At 39.2% G+C, this 22,945-nt stretch overlaps 1 protein-coding gene across 1 annotated transcript in view; it reads left to right on the forward strand.

The window, feature by feature from the left end:
* The window catches only part of ADGRV1 (adhesion G protein-coupled receptor V1), a 520,697-nt gene that overhangs the window by 416,032 nt on the left and 81,720 nt on the right, over positions 1-22,945 (forward strand). Inside the window, exon 87 of the mRNA XM_034655643.1 lies at positions 9,944-10,101. Coding sequence (XP_034511534.1) covers positions 9,944-10,101 — 158 coding nt within the window. The remainder of the gene's footprint in view (positions 1-9,943; positions 10,102-22,945) is intronic.

Here is a 22,945-nt window from a genome sequence, read left to right on the forward strand (position 1 = left end):
GACTCATACTCTTGCACCCGCACACGCTCTCTCCCCCCCCTTTCTCTAAAATAAATAAATAAAATCTTCTTTAAAAATAAAGCAAAAGTTGGATTAGCCTTCTACCAAGTGATTTTTGCCTTTGGAGAAACTATCACCATTGCTGTGAGAATTTGTTAACCCTTAAAATATCTGTATCGTCTCTGGAGTAGCTACAGTGACACTCTTGCCAGCATAGACCTGCATTTCTACCTTTCTCATATTTTTCATGGGCTCTGTTGAAACATATACAAGTGTTCTGTAAGAGTGTTTGGGGAAGGAACATATGAAAGCCTACAAAGTCTTCATCAGGAAAAGGAAGTAATATTTATGATAACATGACACACAGCCCCTAATCTCTTCTAAGCTATTACTGTTTTGAGTTTAGTGAAATCTCAGATTTAAAGTGCAAAAAAAAAAAAATGAAAACTACATTTACAATATTTTTTTTAAAGATTTTATTTATTTATTTGACAGAGACAGCTAGCCAGCGCGAGAGAGAACATAAGCAGGGGGAGTGGGAGAGGAAGAAGCAGGCTCCTAGTGGAGGAGCCTGATGTGGGGCTCGATCCCAGAACGTTGGGATCACGCCCTGACCCGAAAGCAGACATTTAACGACTGCGCCACCTAGGCGCCCCTACATTTACAAAATTAACTTAAGATGGAAATTACTGCCCTTCTGCCTGTGATGAGAGATTAGCCTTACCTGAAGCTGCTTTCCTGCTAAAGCTTATACTCTAAAGATCTCTGTTCAGGGGTGCAAGCATGAAGTAAAATGGAGGTTGGGGGGCACAAAAACACAAATATTTTTTGGACATTAATCTTGTATTCCCATGGTCACCTCTATAGATCTATTTTTTATAAATGTAGAAAAACTTATAATTTTACTATCTTCAGATACAAGAAGGTGATATGATTAGTCAGAAAAAAACTTTTTAGCCATCCATTCAGATGCTTGGTGAGTAATAGGTAAGGGCAGGACACCTTTGAATGCACTAGGACAATGACATTTTCCAGTACCAAACAATTTTGTTTTATGAGAACAGAGCATTAGTACATGCAAAAAATAACAAGTCAGCCTGACCTTATTCCGATTAAATTCTGAAAGGGCTTGATTCACTGGAACCTACCTGGAGCAAAGTCAGCAAGCACTGGCCAGTAGGCTGATTTCAGCAGTATCACCAAGTTGTTCAGGGAACAGACTGCTCGGACTTGAGTTTCTTGGAAAAAGAAAAGAGAAAAAGACAAGGTCATTTGTGGAATCATGATTTTCAGAATGTTTTTCATCAACCATCTCTAACCTTTGTTAATACTTTGAGTCCACTATTCCCCTTTGGAATTTATGTGTAAATATATTTTACCTTTTTAATGAGCTAGGGATGTGGGCAGCTTTCTCATTCAGCAAGAGCTAATTATATACAATAAAAGGTTATTTTTGGTGTATATATCTGACTAGAAATTTTGGACAGTTTAATACTTGCTGAATTTAAATATCTGCTCTTTTTGAAGTATATGAAACAGTATTGCTCCGAGACGTGCATGTTGTTCTTTGCTCAATCTTTTCAGGTAATATAAGCAGAGAGATACATTTTAAGTACTAAAAGGTGAGACTGATTCTTATTCTTTGGTCCCTTGGTTCTTCAAAGAAGGTAGTCAGTGTATCAAGTTAGAGAGCAACACTAACCATGGTGTAGCAGGAGCTCTAAAACTGGTAGGCATGGCAGAGATCTCCTCCTATAACTACAGGAGCAACCGTGCTTTGGGGCCCCTGGTGGCTCAGTTGGTTAAGCATCAGCCTTCAGCTCAGGTCCCAGGGTCCTGGGATCAAGCCCCACATCGGGCTCTCTGATCAGTGGGGAGCCTCTTTTCCTCCTCCCTCTGCCTGCTGCTGCCCCTGCTTGTGTCTCTTAGTCTCTCTCTCTCTCTCTCTGTCAAATAAATAAATTAAATCTTTTTTTAAAAAAGCAACATTGCTTTAAACAATAGTGTGTACTCACCCCCTCTTTATCACTCACTTGCTGGCTGTGTTTTGGTTGTGGCCATTAGTTGCACGTAAAAACCCACTAAAGCTACTTAAAGAGAGCGGAGTTATAGACAGTCTCAGACATTCTCATGGAATTTCAAAAGCTGGTAATGAGGTATAGTTGGGCCTCAGAGAATCTGGAATTAGAATGCCAAAAGCCAAGTCCACGCTCTTCATCTTTCAGGGACCGCAGAGTCTCTCACTTTGGGCTATGAGTATCTGAATGGTCCTCCAACCCTTCCTTCTCTCCTTCCTTTGTCTATTTCTTCTGTATATTCATTGTGTATTTTCTGCAGTATGGATGTTTGCCTTGAATGTAGATCGGCTCTAGTGCCCACCAGTAACTGGCAACTATCCATGTCAGATGCTTCAGAGCAGAAAGTTGATTGCCTCAGCTCCACTTTCAGAGCAGAAGCACCAAGTTATTAGTCAGGGGCAAGCCAGAAGAACGGCTGTCTTTGGGTCAGGTACCCAATTCAAAGGTAGTCATCTGTGGCAAGGGTGTGGGGGTAGGGGTACATGGCACATGGGATCGCCTTTTCTGGAAACCTGAAGGAGTGTGGGCAGTCTCGGAGCATGTCTATTGTACTCACAGAAACTTATTCCTTCGCGGGTTTTTCAGATGCAGCATGACCAAATGTTTACCTCCTATCCAAACTCACCACAGCCACAGCACTCCCCTTCTCCTTTCACTCTACCAGTCTGCAGACCTGTTGCATCCATTCTCACGTGACTTGCTAGCTCTCTCCAGTCCTATGATCAGAAAGCTCAGGTTGCTAATCCCAGGCTTCTTTTTTGCTTCCTGCCACTTTTCTTTTTGTCTGGTGCTTCAGGCCACTGTGACCACCGTGTGCTATGAAATCTCTGGGTCCGATTCTCCTGGGGATTTCATAGTCCCTTGGCTTCACTGCCAAAGAGGTGTAAAGATTAATTTGTTTATTACGTTAAGCTACTTTATGTCCCACGAGCTCACTAGAGGAGTGCTTCTCAAACTTTCAATGTGCACATGAAACACCTGGGGATCTGGTTAAAATGCAGTTTCAGGAGCTCTGTCATGGGAGTTGAGATTCTGCATTTAACAAGCTCCTGGGTCGTGCTGCTGCCGATGCTGATAATAAAAGAACAATACTTTGAGTAGAAGACTAGATTCTGAAGTGCTGTGCACTTTTAAATGTAATCTTCTGAGTGGGAAGCACCATCCCCAGGCGTCTATATGCTCTTCCACATTCAACACTATACCTAGTGTGTGACAGATATTCCGACATTACTTGGGTTATTATTGAACAAGGCGCACATGAAGTGCAGGATTTTCTGTGCCTTTTTCTTTTTCTTTTTTTTTTTGAGTGATTTTTAAAAAGTGCTAAAAATCAGTTACATCAATACACATTTCTTAAGGGTCTGATTATGCAATAAACATTTCTTAAGGAGGAAAATAAAGAAAATATTACAGTTCCTTCCTCAAGGAGGACACTGGCATGTTTACCACTAATTAATATGTCTTTACTGGAATTGTAGAAACAAATTTAGAATTATAGGGATAGCAGTGAGGATAAGTGCGTCTGTTTATGTTGCTAGCAGTTTGACTTTCTGTTATTGAGATGTCATTTTTCCATATACACAATGAGGCTAGTGACATTGTTGGGATGTTTATGTGTGATAATGCATATAATAAATGCCTGACACATGATAAATGATCACTGCCAGTATTATCAGTAGTGGTGGTAGAATTGGGACTAGTAGCACTAATATTGAAGATAGTTTTCATCATCCAGCTAATTCACTCAAGGAAAATACTTTGTTCCTCCCCTTCCTTTCTAAGTCCATACATTACCCTAATGTGCAATTTTACTTTGTAGGGCTTATCTGCATTTTAATCTTAATATTGTCTTTGTTTGAAGTTTAAACTTCAAGCAACATGCAATTTAAGCATTCAGTCAAGGGGCGCCTGGGTGGCTCAGTCGGTTAAGCATCGGACTCTTGATCTCAGCTCAGGTCTTGATCTCAGGGTTGTGAGTTCAAACCCTGCATTGGGTTCCACACTGAGCTTATAAATAAATGAATGAATTAGTAAATGAATTAATTAATTCAGTTGATTTCCCTTGATATGAAAACTGCTATATGCACTACAATAGAAGGACAGAAAGAAAAGTAAACACATTTTCCTACATTGCAGCTAGTTAAATCCAAACTTATTTTTCTCTTCTCTCTGATGTCATCATGAATTTATTCAGCAGGAAAAATTAATGTGCTTGAAGTGTTTCTCTAAACCTCTCTAGTCATGTTGGATGAGACAGGAAACACATACATTCCTATATGTGCACAATGGAAACAAATGCATTCCTCTCTCTCTCTCTCCCTATATATATATATACACACACACACAAATTCACAGGTGAGTAAGAAATATGTGTTAAATAATAATATCATCTTCAGAAAGAAAGTTAACTGGACATGCACAGAAAGGAATATTGAAATCACAAGTATTGGCTTAAATTTTATTTATAAATGATAAGCATCTGCATAATGAATAACATCTGCATTCTTCAATTAGGGCCAATAAACATATATTGTACTTTTTTTAAGATTTATTTATTTGAGAGAGAGAGCGTGAGCAGGGGAAGGGGAAGAGGGGGAGGGAGAGAGAGAATCTCAAGCAGACTCTGTGCCAAGCTTGGAGCCCGACACCGACACCGGCTCGTTCTCATGACCTGAGCAGAAGCCAAGAGTCGGGACACTTAGCTGACTGCGCCACCCAGGCACCCCTGTACTTTCCACACAAAGTAGAAACCAATTTGCAATAAATGAGCAGTTTTTTATTCATCATACATTAAGTAAATTTCTAGAATAAAACTGACAGACCATCTCCTTTATCCCCAGATAAAGTAGCGTATCACGAGGAGTTTCCAGAAAGAAAAAGTTGGTTGAAACAACAAATGTAGCAGTTGATGTAGGTGCCATCGTTCAAATGTAGCAGTTGATGTAGTTGCCATCGTTCAAGGTGCCATCTTAGGTAGACTTACCTTGCGGGAGGTTGGCCCATGGGTGTGGGAGTCGTAACTGTTATCACTGTCTTACTGAGGAGAAGTAATTACAAACAAGACCTTGGAAACAAACATTTAGAGTTGACCCTTGAACAGCATGGTTTGAAATGTGCGGGTCCCCTCATATACAGCTTTTTTTTTTCTTAATAAATAACAGTACATGCTGTAAATGTGTTTTCTCTTCCTTATGATTTTCTTAGTAATTTTTTTTTCTCTGGCTTACTTTTTTCTAACTTTAGAGTGTAGAATACGTATCACATACAAAATATGTGTCAGTCAACCATTTATGTTTATCAGGAAGGCTTCCAGTCACCAGCAGGCTTCCAGTAGTTAATTTTGGGAGGAGCCAAAATTTATACAGGGATTTAAAAAAAATTTTTTTTGTAATTAAGTAGACTCCACGCCCAACTCATGACCCTGACATCAAGAGTCACAGGCACTACTGACTGAGCCAGCCAGGCGCCCCACAGCGTGGATTTTTGACTGGAACAGAGGGTCAGTGCCTCTAACCCCTGCATTGTTCAAGGGTCACCTGTATTATTTTTTCATTAGCTAGTTCTTTTTTCATTACCTATGTAATCCAGAGGTTACTCTGGATTACAAGTCCTCCAGTCTACCAGGGTCAACGTGTTCTTTAAAATATAATTTAAATGGACTCAAATCACAGTCTCACATACAAGGAGTTCCCAGCATCCCGCCCAGTGTTTTCAGCAGTTGTAAGTGGAGCTTATATCTCTCCTGGATGCCTCTGCTTCTGAGTTCCTTCTTATGCTGATTTCATACAGGAAAAAAGAAACTGAGATACCCCATGCCACCCGCACATTTTTGTTTATGCCAAGTTAGGTAATGCAAGTGAAAACACTTCAGTAAATATAAAGTGCTACCTAGGTGAGGTAATAATCTTACGAAATTAGAAAGTGACATAGGGGCGCCTGGGTGGCACAGCAGTTAAGCGTCTGCCTTCGGCTCAGGGCGTGATCCCGGCGTTATGGGATCGAGCCCCACGTCAGGCTCCTCCACTAGGAGCCTGCTTCTTCCTCTCCCACTCCCCCTGCTTGTGTTCCCTCTCTCGCTGGCTGTCTCTATCTCTTTCAAATAAATAAATAAAATCTTTAAAAAAAAAAAAAAAAAGAAAGTGACATAAAACATTGTGAATGCTCTAAGAGTAGACTGGAAGGGGGAAACAGAAGATAATGAAAGAGCATGTTCTTGTATCATCTGGCCAAAAATAGAGAAAAGGATGAAGTCCTGACAAGATTTTGAAATAAATTAGATTGTCCGTGGGTTATAATAAGAAAGGAAATTTACCCATGAAAGTTGAAAAGGGAACAGCAAAAGTTAATCATGTGATTGCAAGAATCCAGAAGAGCATTCAACACCAAAAGAGAGAAGGGTCACCAGAATACTTTGAAGCTGGGTGAGCTGGTAATTATAAGGAACACATTTTCCTCACCCTTTTTAAGCAAGCAAATCCACATGGCCTTTGTCTCATTTCTCTGGTGACTGCCAGAACTCTTCTGGAAGAGATAGCTGCCAGAGCGTTCGTCTCCTGCTTCCACAGCTCTTATGTGTGCAGAGCATTCAGTCTCCTCAGTTCTTACATTACATTCAGTTTTTCCAAGAATTTGTTCCCAACCTTTTTTTTCAGAAATGATTTCTAACGTGATATTCACAGTTTCCTAACTCCACACATCACATTCATATGATCTAATCCTCAAACTACCTGGGTATACTATATATCTTATTCAATTGGACTGAAAGAAATTCTGGTTGGCAAGGCTTGGTTTTTGTTGTTGTTGTCGTCGTAGTAGTTGTTGTTCTTTGTTTTTTCTTTTAAGGGTGGAATATACTTCATTTATCTTGGGCACTTTTAAACCTATGTCAGAAGTTTTATTCTATGCCCGTAGAAATCCCATTCAGACTATATTGGTCAGAAAATTCTAGTAATACCTTTTAGCTTTAAAGGAAAAGTTAAATGAGGAGAATTTAAAAGAAGGTGTTCCTGTATGAAATATAATTTGAGGATGTGGAATGACATAGCCTGCTCCACCTACTTTCCATGGCAGTGCCATGGGAGTGTGGGGGCCCTGACTGCTATCTGCACTGGTGGGTTACCCTTTTAGCCCTGTCTCATTTGCAGCTGTCTCATTTGATAGTGTTGCAGGAGAGTTGTCTGGCTCCCTAGTCCCTAAGAGAGGTAGTACATACATTCCTAAGGCAGATCATTTTTGGTTGGTGGAAGACTGGCACGGAGTCACCGCTACACAGAAGCGGGTGCAGGCAGGGCCATGCGGGACTGCAGTGCTGAGGTGGCCAAGAAGGCAGGAGGTGCATGCCACCAGAAGCAGGCACTCTGTGGTGCCAAAGCCCTCCTCATCAATGTGGAGGACGAACTTCGGGCACTCTCAACAGCCCAGTGCTTATGAGAGGCCATGACTTGTGCAGCTCTGAAGAAATGGGAGAAAGTGGATCACTTCAGAATGAGATAATTTTCCTTACCCTTCTCTGAAAGAATGGGCCAGCATGACCAAGTCATCATACAGGCAGGGAGAATTGCAAAGGAGATTTGTAAGAGCTGTGACACTTAGAGGAGTCTCTTCTCTTCCCAAGAGCCACTGGTCACTTCTAACTTCCTAGGGGTTCACTTTGCCTCTTTTATTTTTTTTTAACCAGGATAGTGTGCCATTTGTTGGGGTTCTACTTTCAAAGGTTGTCTTCTAAAGTAAAAGAAAGTTTTTCGGAAAGCATTTCAAATAGAGACATGAGAGCCAAATGTGGTCAGCCCCTGGGAAATGTAGGTCTTGAAGGGTCAAACCTATGCCATAGCACTTGGTATGAAATGTTTACTACTCCCTAAGTAGGTAACAGTAGATTCAGTAACCCCATTTTACAGGCTGAAGTTGAATTGTCATGACGTTTTTCAAGGTAGAAATAAAGTACTGAAGCCTGTATGAGTTTCTTTGTCAGTATCCGTGTTGGTCTGCGCACCTTTCGGCCAGTCTCTGGCAGTGAATCCATAATTCAGATGAAAACAATTGTTTAAAGCCAGTGTGCAGAAAATAGGTAAGTGGGGCGCCTGGGTGGCACAGCGGTTAAGCGTCTGCCTTCGGCTCAGGGCGTGATCCCGGTGTTGTGGGATCGAGCCCCACATCAGGCTCTTCCTCTATGAGCCTGCCTTCCTCTCCCACTCCCCCTGCTTGTGTTCCCTCTCTCGCTGGCTGTCTCTATCTCTGTCGAATAAATAAAAGAAAATTAAAAAAAAAAAAAGAAAAGAAAATAGGTAAGCAAAGTGACTACTATTTTTAGTGCAGAAATATATTCAAGGTGAAAGCCATTAACGTTTGCCTGTTTTATTTAATCATATGCCTTTTACGTACAAGATACAGGTATTCTGACATACAGATGAGTGTACGGGGAACGATTCAGGCTTTGTGCTGTCCAAATTAAATTCTAAAAGCCAGAATGTTCATCATTCTGACATCTCTTTGCAGATGCAGAATGTGTATTGAAATATCTCTTGAAATGTGTCTTGTTTACTTGAGGAATACATTTGCCAGATCATGTTCATTAGAAATAATACCTGAATAAGGGTCTTTAATAATGTATCTCTTTTTAAATATGAAATTGAGGCACTGTTTTCCCAGTTGCTGGAATGTCTGTTTCTCCTGATTACCTATATTTTGGATTTTGAGGTTTCCTTCTAAATAGTTTATACTTTTTCCTTAAGTTTTCTTTAGAATCCATGATTTTTGGCTCTATTGTAAACTAGGTTTATAGATAATAAAAATGGAAAAGTTAGAAAAAGATATTTGAAAGGAGCCACTCCCTGCTCTTAAGATTTCTCGTAATTGAAAGTACCATAGTATTATAAGTTATAGGAGGTGTGTTCTTTATAATACCTCAAAAGCACAGTTTTAGATATTGAAAGCCTATTTAACAGTCCTCCATTTTGACATTTTTTAGACATTTTTGACATTTCTTATGTAAAGAACAAGAGGATTTTATGGCCAATGAGTAAAAATTTCCAGGAACATTTCTGAAACCATTTTCCATGGAATTTCAGTGTTACCAAAACAAATAATGTGAGTTTACCTTGGACCTCATTGATCTAAATAAACTCCAGTAATCATAGTTGTGTAGTAGAACTTCCAAGTGGGAAGTTATCATCATTTCCAAGAGAATTAATGGTTCTTGGGAAAATGTATAACTTAGGGGCGCCTGGGTGGTTCAGTCAGTTGAGCGTCTGCCTTCAGCTTGGGTCATGATCCCAGAGTCCTGGGACGGAGCCGCCCCCCCCCGCGGCGGGGGGGGGTCTGGCTCTCTGCTCAGCGAGGTGTCTGCTTCTTCCTCTCCCTCTGCCCCTTCGCCGTGGTCCTTCTCTCTCTCTCTCAAATAGATAAAATCTTTTTTAAAAAGAAGAAAAAAAATGTATAACTTAGAAATGACAAAACTGTCTTTCACTCAAAAAGCAAGATTGTGGAAATAACAGAATGAGCCTAGGAATCCTCAATTTGCCTTTTATGCAGTGCTCACGGAGACCTTGGTCTATTAGGCCAATAAGATAGAGCTAGAAAAGTGAACGTGCACGTCTCAAATTTATTTTGCCATAACCTCTGTTAAAGTTTTCTGAGCACCTCAGGGGTGTGTGTGCTCCATGGAACCGACTTTGTGAAGCAGTGGGTTAGATTTAATTGTGTAGCCTTTACTCAAACAAAGCTCCAATCTGGCAAACCAAAACTTTGCTTTTGCCAACATTTCGATACAAAGAGCTAGTATAAAGTGATGACGTAACACATTCCAAATATAGGAACGTTTATATTGAAGTTGTCTGAGCTATCTCGTCCCCTCTTTTCTCTTACAGGTGTTTCATCCCAAACATCTATGCGGCTCTGTTCACTGCGGCCCTCGTTCCTTTAATGTGCCTTGTGGTGGTGTTCGTGGTGTTCATCCACGCCTACCAGGTGAAGCCGCAGTGGAAAGCATATGATGATGTCTTCAGAGGAAGAACAAATGCTGCAGGTTTGGAAGAAACCCTATTTGCACTTTGGAGATGGGAAAATGTCACTGAATAATTTTTACCAAAAAAAGAAGGGAGGGAGTGAAGAAGGAGGGAGGGAAGCTAGACTCAGTTTCCAGCTCTGAAACCATACGTTAAGCTATGACTCCCTAGTTTCTCCCGCTTCTTGGCCCTTCCTGACATGTCTCTTTCTTCAGGGCTCCATAGGTTTTATTGCTCCTTCCAGTTTTGTCCATAAGATATTAATGTTCAGTTAAATGCCCCACAGCCTTGGGAGCTGCTTCCCCAAGCTTTCTTCAAGTCAAGCAGTAACCACCTGTGTTCAGGCTGTGAAATCTATTCCTTTCTCTCAGCTTCTGAGACTTCATCACAGACATCCCTCCCTGACACTCATGAGTGCCGCAGTTTGCATGTGGAGTTCTGATTGTGCTGACGGATGTTTAAAAACATATGTGATCGGACAGCTTCATAACTGGCGACACATGTCTGGTTACTTAAGAGTGCAAGTCTTTCCAGCTGAAATTGGCTTTCACTGCAGCTCATTTTTTCCCTTTGAATCATACTTAACGCAGGTTTTTATGATCTGATTCTTTTTTGTTGTTGTTGTTGTTAGATTAGAGTCTCTTAGGAATTTTCTTAACTAGGAACAATAGCCACACACCTACATAGAGAAAATTCCCTCTAAAATGGTGTGAGTGACGGGGACATTAGAAAGAATCTTGTGAACTGGGGCTGGGGGATCCCTCTTGGGCCAATGAAGAAGTCTCCTCTTTTCTAAGTTTTTATAGATCGAAAGCCAAATGTGTGAGAGGAATTTTCACATTTTAAGAGCTTTTTGAAGTTTAAGCAAGATACCATATATGAAGTCCCTTGAATAGTGTCTAATACATTATCAGCAGCTCAGTAGATATTGTCACAGAATAAGATATTGTCACACAATACATTGTCACGTCTAATGTATGAAGAGCCTTCTAGTTCCTGAAATGGATCAGGAACACTTGAAAAGATTTTCCTCACAATGTAAAGAGAAGGGACTTTTTGATATTAGTTTGTGGGGTAGTTTGTAGGATAGCTGTATCTAGCCAGCTCTTCTCTCTTCTTTCCCATTTAAGCATGCAATCATTGTGTGAGCAGAAATATTATTTAAGGTTATAATTCATCTTAAATTCCTCAGTAAAAGAAGCAATATTCATAATGTAGAAATCCTACTTTTTCATGGGATATAGAATTTATTCAGAACCTGTGCTTTTATTCAACTTGGGATTCATTTTATTAAAATACGTATTCTTTTTTGAGCAGAAGGCTTGTTTCTTTCCCCAAATGATAAAATTTCTTCTGTTTTCCATATGATGTAAAAGTGCCAGTGTTTGCACGTTTTCAAAAGTGATAACATAAAGGCCTAACCTAATGAGTTCATTCTTCTTCATGGCTAAATCACCTTTTGGATATGCTCCATCATAGATATAGTAGATAATAATACTCCAATTATCTGAAAAACATAGCCCTCAAGCATTAAACATAATGCTAAAAGCTTCAGCACTTGTTTCTCAACTAGGGAAACCTCTTGCCATGAAATATTAATAGGAGCATTGTTCCATTGTAGCTTTTCAAATAAAAAAAAATATTATATTTCTAATTCCCCTATTCCCATGACAATTTGGTCTAATAGTCATTATTTCACACTTGGACTCTTACAGTATTTTCCTGAGTGGTCCCTAGTTCTAATCTTTTTCTTCTCCATCTCATTTTCTTAGATGTCTGTATTTCACAAATGTAAAGTGGATTCCGTCAACTCCAGCATTACAGTCATTCAGGTTCTCTCTCATGGCCTGAGAAAAGTCCAGTCTCTTTGGCCTACAATACAGGAGTCCCTACAGTCCACCCACCCCTGGGCTATCTTTTCATCCCCAAGTCAGTTCCTATTTATCCTACATTCTGTCCATGCCATGTATTTACTCTTTCCTAAAATTACCTGATCCTGTCATCGTTGCTCATGTAAGGAGACCTCTACTTTGAACTCTTCATCATTAGTTGATAAAACCCATGTGTTTCATAAGTAATGTGGGGAAATGTTGATGAGAGAGAGGTGGAAGGAGTTTATTACCCTCCCATAATCCTCATTCACTCTCTACAGCTGTCCAAAATAAACCCATAATCTAAGTAGAAATGGTTTGCTGGATAAGCACAAGTTAATTCCCCTAGAGCCCTTTCCAACAAGGTACTACTCAGTCCTGAAAGTTCTGGAAATTCCCAACATGCTACCTCTTCCCTGAAGCCTTTGCAATTGCCTCTTCACAGAACCACACCAAGTAAGAACTGCTCATTTCCTCATCTATGGCTTTGAGGCACTTTGTCCCTCCAGCCATTGCAGCACTTATCTTAGAATGAAATGGTGACTTCTTTCAGTGTGTGTGTGTGCGTGTGTGTGTGTGTGTGGTTGATTTCATTAATAAATTAGGAATTCTTGGAAGGCAAGAACCATTTATTACTGATCTCTGTATCACCATGGTCTTGTAGAGTGCTCAGTGGATAGCAGGAGCACAGTTGATATTTGTTAATATTCATTATTGTTAATAGTTAATATAATAAATCAATAAGTTAATAATCATAAATGCACCATAAAATCTTATAGGTTTGGATCCTTAAGCTAAATATAGCATTAAAAAGAAGAGGAATCTGTTATATCATCAAAAGCAAAAATTAGAGGATTTATCTCATTGATCTGTTTGTTGGGTATCACTTTGAATGTTATTATCATTGGGGCTATAATTTTTTTCTTGACTTCTGTGTGATTCCCAAAAATATGTGTTCAGCTCTGACTGCTGGCCTAATCTTTTATATTTTATTTGCAACCTACTATAACACAACCCCATTTGAATATGCTCCACTTATTTCAAATTTAAGATTTCTAGAAGAAAAAAAAATCTCTACCAAGGAGCATTTGATACTCTTTTTGAATCTTTTTGCTAAAATTCCATTGCATTGAAAAGTGTCTAGTCAGATGGCACTGTAAATTCATGTATTGCCCTCTGCCCTGCTCCATAGGAGCCCTTACGTAGGAGTTAAAGACAGGATATAACAAGAGAAAATATTTTTTAAAGTAAATATCTCTGTGGCTCAGAAACACAAAGATTGAGCAGGAACACAAAGTAATGAACTGGACCAAAAGCATGGATCCAGTGTTTTCTGGGTCCACAAGCCAGTGGATGCAGGAGTAGCTCAGCTGCTGTGGGAGTGAATTAGGACCTAATTTCCCCCAAGGCAGGTAGACTGGGGCAATAGCACCTGCATGAAAGGAGCCTGAAAAAGCCCGCCACAGTAGCCTGTGCTTTGGCTTACAGGAATTTGGAAGTCCAAGGAGAAGGCAGACGAAGCATCTCATCAAGTGCCTGGGCCCAGTTCCCTAGAGTTTGCAGACTGAATAGCTAGCATATCACATGTCACCATGGGGACAGGAAGCCCAAGACATCAAACTAGTTCTCTTGGAACAGGAGAGCTAATGAAGGCACCCATAAAACATAAGACAGGAAAAGGCAGGCAGACAGAACAACCAAAGAGACAAATGCTTTCTACTCAAGATTAGCTGCCATTTAAAAGTTTCCAACATTGGAGGAAAATCAACAGATAGCCCTTAAAATCAGCAATCAAAAAGATGAATTTAAGCCAAAAAAATTTTGAATAGAGAATAAACTATGAATAACTTTGATAAGTATATTAGGATCCTTGAAAATATAGAGCAGGAATCCTCAGACTATGGGCCTCCTGGCCACTCACCTGTTTGCCCATTTCGTCTCTTTGGTAACAGCTTCGTTGAGATATAATTCACATGCAGAGGTCCTCTGTTTAAATTGTGTAGGCCACAGTCTTTTTATATATTTATATAATCGTGTGACTATCACCATAAGCTAATTGTGAACATTTTCATGACCTCAAAAAGAAAGCCCATCCCCATTAGCAGGCACTCCCCATCTTAGGTTCCAGGTAACCATTAATCAACTTTCTATTTCTCTACATATGTCTGTTCTGGACATTTCCTATAATTGGATCCTAGAATATGTGGTCTTTTGCGTCTGGCTTCCTTCACTTAGCATAATGTTTTCAAAGTTCGTGTGTATTATAGCAGGTATCAGCGCGTCGTTGTTGTTGTTTTAACTGAACAAATAATATCCCACTGTACGCACACACTACATTTTGCTTATCTGTTCATCAGTTGATGGACAGTTGGGTCATTTCCACCTTTTGGATATTATGAAAAGCGCTGCTATGGACATTCGTATACAGGTTTTTGTGTTAACATAGGTTTTCCTTTCTTTTGGGTATATACCTAGCAGTGGAATGGCTGGGTCATATGGCAGCTCTATGTTTAATATTTTGAGGCACTGCCACACTGTTTTCCAAAGTGACTGCAGTGACCTGTTTTTGTAAGTAAATTTTTCTTGGAACTGAGCCACACCCGTTTGTTTACATATATTCTGTGGTTGCTCTCATAATGCCAGAGTTAAGTCTATGTTGTTGCAACTGGGACCATGTGGCCTGCAAAAGCTAACATATTTAATATCTGGCCATTTACTCAGAAAAAGTTTAACAGCTGACCCCGATATAAAGAAATATTTATCCACTAAAAACATTGAAACATAAAAAACAAAAATAGATGTAAACAATATAAAAACAGGCAAATAGGAAAATGAAATAATTTCAGAAATCTTGGCACTGAAAAATATACTCTTTGAAATCTTGAAATATCTTAATACTTGAGATAAACCCTAGGTGAGAAGCAGAGACAAGGAATGAATTAGAATCTAACGCTAGGATTGAGGGGTTCCCCAAGGTAACATACAAAAAGAGAAAATATGAAAACTAAGCTAGGAGTTAGGAGAACAGGTGACCAAAAGAAAAGAATGTAGGGAATGGAGAAAACGAAGATTTGAAGAGGTAATGGCTGAGAATTTTTCAGGATTGAAAAAAAATAATAATAATACAATTACACATAAAATAAANCAATACATTGTCACATCTAATGTATGAAGAGCCTTCTAGTTCCTGAAATGGATCAGGAACACTTGAAAAGATTTTCCTCACAATGTAAAGAGAAGGGACTTTTTGATATTAGTTTGTGGGGTAGTTTGTAGGATAGCTGTATCTAGCCAGCTCTTCTCTCTTCTTTCCCATTTAAGCATGCAATCATTGTGTGAGCAGAAATATTATTTAAGGTTATAATTCATCTTAAATTCCTCAGTAAAAGAAGCAATATTCATAATGTAGAAATCCTACTTTTTCATGGGATGTAGAATTTATTCAGAACCTGTGCTTTAATTCAACTTGGGATTCATTTTATTAAAATACGTATTCTTTTTTGAGCAGAAGGCTTGTTTCTTTCCCCAAATGATAAAATTTCTTCTGTTTTCCATATGATGTAAAAGTGCCAGTGTTTGCACGTTTTCAAAAGTGATAACATAAAGGCCTAACCTAATGAGTTCATTCTTCTTCATGGCTAAATCACCTTTTGGATATGCTCCATCATAGATATAGTAGATAATACTCCAATTATCTGAAAAACATAGCCCTCAAGCATTAAACATAATGCTAAAAGCTTCAGCACTTGTTTCTCAACTAGGGAAACCTCATGCCATGAAATATTAATAGGAGCATTGTTCCATTGTAGCTTTTCAAATAAAAAAATATATTATATTTCTAATTCCCCTATTCCCATGACAATTTGGTCTAATAGTCATTATTTCACACTTGGACTCTTAAAGTATTTTCCTGAGTGGTCCCTAGTTCTAATCTTTTTCTTCTCCATCTCATTTTCTTAGATGTCTGTGTTTCACAAATGTAAAGTGGATTCCATCAACTCCAGCATTACAGTCATTCAGGTTCTCTCTCACGGCCTGAGAAAAGTCCAGTCTCTTTGGCCTACAATACAGGAGTCCCTACAGTCCACCCACCCCTGGGCTATCTTTTCATCTCCAAGTCAGTTCCTATTTATCCTACATTCTGACCATGCCACGTATTTACTCTTTCCTAAAATTACCTGATCCTGTCATCGTTGCTCATGTAAGGAGACCTCTACTTTGAACTCTTCATCATTAGTTGATAAAACCCATGTGTTTCATAAGTAATGTGGGGAAATGTTGATGAGAGAGAGGTGGAAGGAGTTTATTACCCTCCCATAATCCTCATTCACTCTCTACAGCTGTCCAAAATAAACCCATAATCTAAGTAGAAATGGTTTGCTGGATAAGCACAAGTTAATTCCCCTAGAGCCCTTTCCAACAAGGTACTACTCAGTCCTGAAAGTTCTGGAAATTCCCAACATGCTACCTCTTCCCTGAAGCCTTTGCAATTGCCTCTTCACAGAACCACACCAAGTAAGAACTGCTCATTTCCTCATCTATGGCTTTGAGGCACTTTGTCCCTCCAGCCATTGCAGCACTTATCTTAGAATGAAATGGTGACTTCTTTCAGTGTGTGTGTGTGCGTGTGTGTGTGTGTGTGGTTGATTTCATTAATAAATTAGGAATTCTTGGAAGGCAAGAACCATTTATTACTGATCTCTGTATCACCATGGTCTTGTAGAGTGCTCAGTGGATAGCAGGAGCACAGTTGATATTTGTTAATATTCATTATTGTTAATAGTTAATATAATAAATCAATAAGTTAATAATCATAAATGCACCATAAAATCTTATAGGTTTGGATCCTTAAGCTAAATATAGCATTAAAAAGAAGAGGAATCTGTTATATCATCAAAAGCAAAAATTAGAGGATTTATCTCATTGATCTGTTTGTTGGGTATCACTTTGAATGTTATTATCATTGGGGCTATAATTTTTTTCTTGACTTCTGTGTGATTCCCAAAAATATGTGTTCAGCTCTGACTGCTGGCCTAATCTTTTATATTTTATTTGCAACCTACTATAACACAACCCCATTTGAATATGCTCCACTTATTTCAAATTTAAGATTTCTAGAAGAAAAAAAAATCTCTACCAAGGAGCATTTGATACTCTTTTTGAATCTTTTTGCTAAAATTCCATTGCATTGAAAAGTGTCTAGTCAGATGGCACTGTAAATTCATGTATTGCCCTCTGCCCTGCTCCATAGGAGCCCTTACGTAGGAGTTAAAGACAGGATATAACAAGAGAAAATATTTTTTAAAGTAAATATCTCTGTGGCTCAGAAACACAAAGATTGAGCAGGAACACAAAGTAATGAACTGGACCAAAAGCATGGATCCAGTGTTTTCTGGGTCCACAAGCCAGTGGATGCAGGAGTAGCTCAGCTGCTGTGGGAGTGAATTAGGACCTAATTTCCCCCAAGGCAGGTAGACTGGGGCAATAGCACCTGCATGAAAGGAGCCTGAAAAAGCCCGCCACAGTAGCCTGTGCTTTGGCTTACAGGAATTTGGAAGTCCAAGGAGAAGGCAGACGAAGCATCTCATCAAGTGCCTGGGCCCAGTTCCCTAGAGTTTGCAGACTGAATAGCTAGCATATCACATGTCACCATGGGGACAGGAAGCCCAAGACATCAAACTAGTTCTCTTGGAACAGGAGAGCTGAGTGAAGGCACCCATAAAACATAAGACAGGAAAAGGCAGGCAGACAGAACAACCAAAGAGACAAATGCTTTCTACTCAAGATTAGCTGCCATTTAAAAGTTTCCAACATTGGAGGAAAACCAACAGATAGCCCTTAAAATCAGCAATCAAAAAGATGAATTTAAGCCAAAAAAATTTTGAATAGAGAATAAACTATGAATAACTTTGATAAGTATATTAGGATCCTTGAAAATATAGAGCAGGAATCCTCAGACTATGGGCCTCCTGGCCACTCACCTGTTTGCCCATTTCGTCTCTTTGGTAACAGCTTCGTTGAGATATAATTCACATGCAGAGGTCCTCTGTTTAAATTGTGTAGGCCACAGTCTTTTTATATATTTATATAATCGTGTGACTATCACCATAAGCTAATTGTGAACATTTTCATGACCTCAAAAAGAAAGCCCATCCCCATTAGCAGGCACTCCCCATCTTAGGTTCCAGGTAACCATTAATCAACTTTCTATTTCTCTACATATGTCTGTTCTGGACATTTCCTATAATTGGATCCTAGAATATGTGGTCTTTTGTGTCTGGCTTCCTTCACTTAGCATAATGTTTTCAAAGTTCGTGTGTATTATAGCAGGTATCAGCGCGTCGTTGTTGTTGTTTTAACTGACAAATAATATCCCACTGTACGCACACACTACATTTTGCTTATCTGTTCATCAGTTGATGGACAGTTGGGTCATTTCCACCTTTTGGATATTATGAAAAGCGCTGCTATGGACATTCGTATACAGGTTTTTGTGTTAACATAGGTTTTCCTTTCTTTTGGGTATATACCTAGCAGTGGAATGGCTGGGTCATATGGCAGCTCTATGTTTAATATTTTGAGGCACTGCCACACTGTTTTCCAAAGTGACTGCAGTGACCTGTTTTTGTAAGTAAATTTTTCTTGGAACTGAGCCACACCCGTTTGTTTACATATATTCTGTGGTTGCTCTCATAATGCCAGAGTTAAGTCTATGTTGTTGCAACTGGGACCATGTGGCCTGCAAAAGCTAACATATTTAATATCTGGCCATTTACTCAGAAAAAGTTTAACAGCTGACCCCGATATAAAGAAATATTTATCCACTAAAAACATTGAAACATAAAAAACAAAAATAGATGTAAACAATATAAAAACAGGCAAATAGGAAAATGAAATAATTTCAGAAATCTTGGCACTGAAAAATATACTCTTTGAAATCTTGAAATATCTTAATACTTGAGATAAACCCTAGGTGAGAAGCAGAGACAAGGAATGAATTAGAATCTAACGCTAGGATTGAGGGGTTCCCCAAGGTAACATACAAAAAGAGAAAATATGAAAACTAAGCTAGGAGTTAGGAGAACAGGTGACCAAAAGAAAAGAATGTAGGGAATGGAGAAAACGAAGATTTGAAGAGGTAATGGCTGAGAATTTTTCAGGATTGAAAAAAAATAATAATAATACAATTACACATAAAATAAATATCTCTATTGTAAAAAGGGGAGTAAAGAGGGTGCTGAAGNACGAAGATTTGAAGAGGTAATGGCTGAGAATTTTTCAGGATTGAAAAAAAATAATAATAATACAATTACACATAAAATAAAGTCCAGTATATTAGCAAAGTATAAAGCACAGTTTGAAAGTTCCTCTGTCTGTATTTTTGAAAAACTGGAGAATGAGCACCCTTTCTTGGCTTCTACTATTCTATATCGTTGTAAGTGGCACCAGCCCCACTCCGGAGTTCAGATGCCTCGATGCAAGCTCTCCGCAGAACTCGGCCTCAGAGGCGACACGCAGACTGGGGCCCAGGCTCTTCTCCACTCTCCTCTGAGAAACCTGCCCTTTTTCCACCCAATGCACTTAATACCTGAGAAGGAAGCGGTTCTAATTAGTCTCAAGCATATTCCACTTGGTTCTGCGGTTTCCAGGCATACACAAAAGCAGCCTGTTCTTCCGAAGGCAGTTTAAATGGTTTATAATTTAGTTATGTTTTGCCCTGCATTTTTGTAACTGGATGAGCGTTTTTAGGTAGATAGTATCGTGAGAAATAGATTCTCAAGTAATGAATCAAGAGCTGAAAGTAAATCTCCTTTTCTCATAAAAGCACAGTTTCCTAGTTTTACAAATGATGTGTAAATTTCGAGTATTTGGGATCATATGTTGCCAAGGGCTTTTTTGTTTATGAATCACTTTTAACAATGAGTTAGGTGCATTATGAGAAGGAAAGGTCAGTTCATAGTTTTCTTACAGCCACGCTGGTTTTTGTGTTTAGGTAACTGGGATGATTGTGACTATTTTCTTATCTTCGAGTTTTAGGTTTGGTAAAGAGATGTGATTAGTTAACTCCATCATCAGACCTCTGTTTATGAATCACTTTTAACAATGAGTTAGGTGCATTATGAGAAGGAAAGGTCAGTTCATAGTTTTCTTACAGCCAAGCTGGTTTTTGTGTTTAGGTAACTGGGATGATTGTGACTATTTTCTTATCTTCGAGTTTTAGGTTTGGTAAAGAGATGTGATTAGTTAACTCCAGCATCAGACCTCTTTGATTAACTAAAGAGCTTGCTTCCATCATTTCGTTAGGCCTAGAATCTTCCATATTTCTATAGAACTGTTCTCCAAACAAATCACTCTTATGCAGATTAGATGTGTCTGACAAGAGGAGAAATTTTATATCAACACTGCTGTGTTTAGTTATGACTGCTAAGTACCGGTCCCTTTACCCTCTGTATTTCGAGTGACTTTTTTGGTCCTGCTAGCCTTTAATTTCAGAGTTCAGATAAACTCAATGAAATCTAAGGAAGAGAGACAGAAAAGAAGCTGCCAGTAAATAAAATACACTCTCGTGCTGTAGTCTCCCAAAGATGGCCACTGTCAATCCTTTCCTTTTCTGAGTGTGGTCTGGGGCAGTGATTACAGCTTGGCATTCCGTGGCCCTTTAGCTGCCAGACTGCTATGAACCACGTTTTCGAAGGTCAGTGCTCCTAATGAGATTCACTGGCCGCCTCCTCCCTTCAGTGGGGTGAGTGTGCAGTGAGAATGAGTCAGGGAAAAGGTATGTTCCCTGAACTAGATTTCAGTGTCTGAAACAGCATTTTAAACAAAGCCTATAATTTTAGGGTTTGGTTTTGATCTCTGGCAATGATAAGCTTGTCTCTCCTTTTGGGCTCATTAGAATTTACTGGTTCTTTCTGAATCATCATCCAATTCCTATGTGAGGAATGATTCATGGATCAGGGAAGGAAAATTAATTTGAATAAAAAGAGGAAATTGCTGATTACAAATCCTTATAAAATCCCACACATATGTTTCAATATGTTATATAAAAAGGTAATGGTGGCTTGATCCAGCTACCTGTGGATAGCATAAATCTGAGGTGTGTGGGGTCTCTGGTACTGTAATGACCACTTCTCTACTTGGGAGCATATTCGAGGATGAATGCTTCCATTTTTTCTGAGGCTCCATTTCCTCATATGTAGAGTGAACAGCAATAGTAAAATAAAGATTGCATCAAAATTATGAAAATCATTGGAAAATCTTGTTATAATGAATATATAATGTAATCCCTTACACCCTAAATTTGAGTGACTTTTTACTCTCTGGACATTTTGAAAATTTAAAAAAGAGTTTCAGGAAACTTGGTGAAATCCAAAGGAAAGAGAAGAAAAGGAAAGAGCTCCTGAAAATGCAGTACACTCTGCACTGTGTTCTCCAGAGATGGCCACCAGCCATTGTTCCTCGCCCTTTGCATGTGTGCTTCTCCTCAGAGAAAGCGGTGGAATCTTTTTTTCCCCTCTCTTGAAATCTGGACTGGCTTTGGACTTGCTCAGACTCGTATGACGTGATTGGAGTGAGGCCGTCCCATAATGGGCCTAGCCTTTAAGAGGACTAGCACTTTCAGCTTCCTTCCTCTTGGAAGTCAGCCACCAGAAGTCCAATTACCCTGAGACCACCATGGTGTTAGGAACCCCAAGCTAGTCGTGTGGAGTAGCCATGTGAAAAGACATGCTTGGCAAGTTGTTTCAGGCATCCCAGCTCTGATCCCAGACATGTGAGTGAAGAATCCTTCTTGTAGGTTCCAGCCTGAAAAACTGCCCAGCCCAGACTGTAGGACTGTGAGAAATCATAAATTATCTTAAGCCACTAGGTTTTGTAGTGGTTTATTATGTAGCAATCAATAGCTGAAACACTCTCGTTCTAGAATCCTCATTATTCTCACATCAAAATTCTAAGAATGTCATTGTCACTTCAGATTTTATTGCTTGCAGAAACAGACGTGGTTTATAAATAAAAATGGAAAAAAATGTAGGATTTTTGTTTCCTAAAGCAAAGTCGACACTTCCACTAAAGTGAAGTAAAAGTAATCTTACCTAGTAACAGTATGTGCTTGAACAGGATCCAGAATGACCAATATAACAGGTTTCACATGTCCTTGGCAGTAAGCTGCTTGTTTGCAGTCTACTCCCAATTCCATTGCTGAAAAGAAAATAAAAAAACAATGCCTAGGGACTTAAGGAAAACCCCAGAGCTTCTCACTGGACAATGAACAGTCTCTTCCACTTGAGCTTGAAAAAGCTTTGTGAGCACAGTTCAGTCTTCCCACATTTTGCCAGTGGTGGTAAAAAAATCCAGAACATTTAAAGAAATTTTACAGATGCTCATCCTCGGCTTAGACTTATATCTAGGACCTCTGTCTTCAGACATTCGAATTAGAAATCTTTGAACTGAAAGATGATGTGTAGTCCCTGAATGTTTGCTTTCTGCAGCATTTGATAATGCGTCTTAAAAACTCTTAGAACAATAGCATCAGGAGTCAGTTTCCTAAGGCTTAGGACATCCAAATAAAAATAAAAAATAAAATAATAGGGTTGAAACAAAAATTTAAGCTTTCTTTCAACTCCTGCTTTACACATGTAACCAAAGAAGAAAAGGGACTGATCATTTATAGCAGAGCTGGGTCTTTCTACAACTCAAGTGTGCTGAGTATCTTTACCTCATTGAACCTCCTTTTACCTAGTTTTTGCTGGATACTGATGAGGACAAGGGTAGTTCTCTATTGAGGCTATTTTGGTATGAAACTGTTAAATTCAATTTACATTGTCTAGGTGGGCAGAGGGCAATGAGTATGGATAAGATATGGTTGGAAGAAAGAGTAAGGGGCTGACCTACATATAAGTGGCAGATGTGAACTATGTCCTGGTGGTCATAGTCATTATCCTCAACACCACTGACGATTAAGGCTCACCATACGCTAGCCACTGAGCTAAGCATT

Source organism: Ailuropoda melanoleuca, chromosome 3 (assembly GCF_002007445.2).
Source record: "Ailuropoda melanoleuca isolate Jingjing chromosome 3, ASM200744v2, whole genome shotgun sequence".
Classification (NCBI taxonomy): Eukaryota; Metazoa; Chordata; class Mammalia; order Carnivora; family Ursidae; genus Ailuropoda; species Ailuropoda melanoleuca.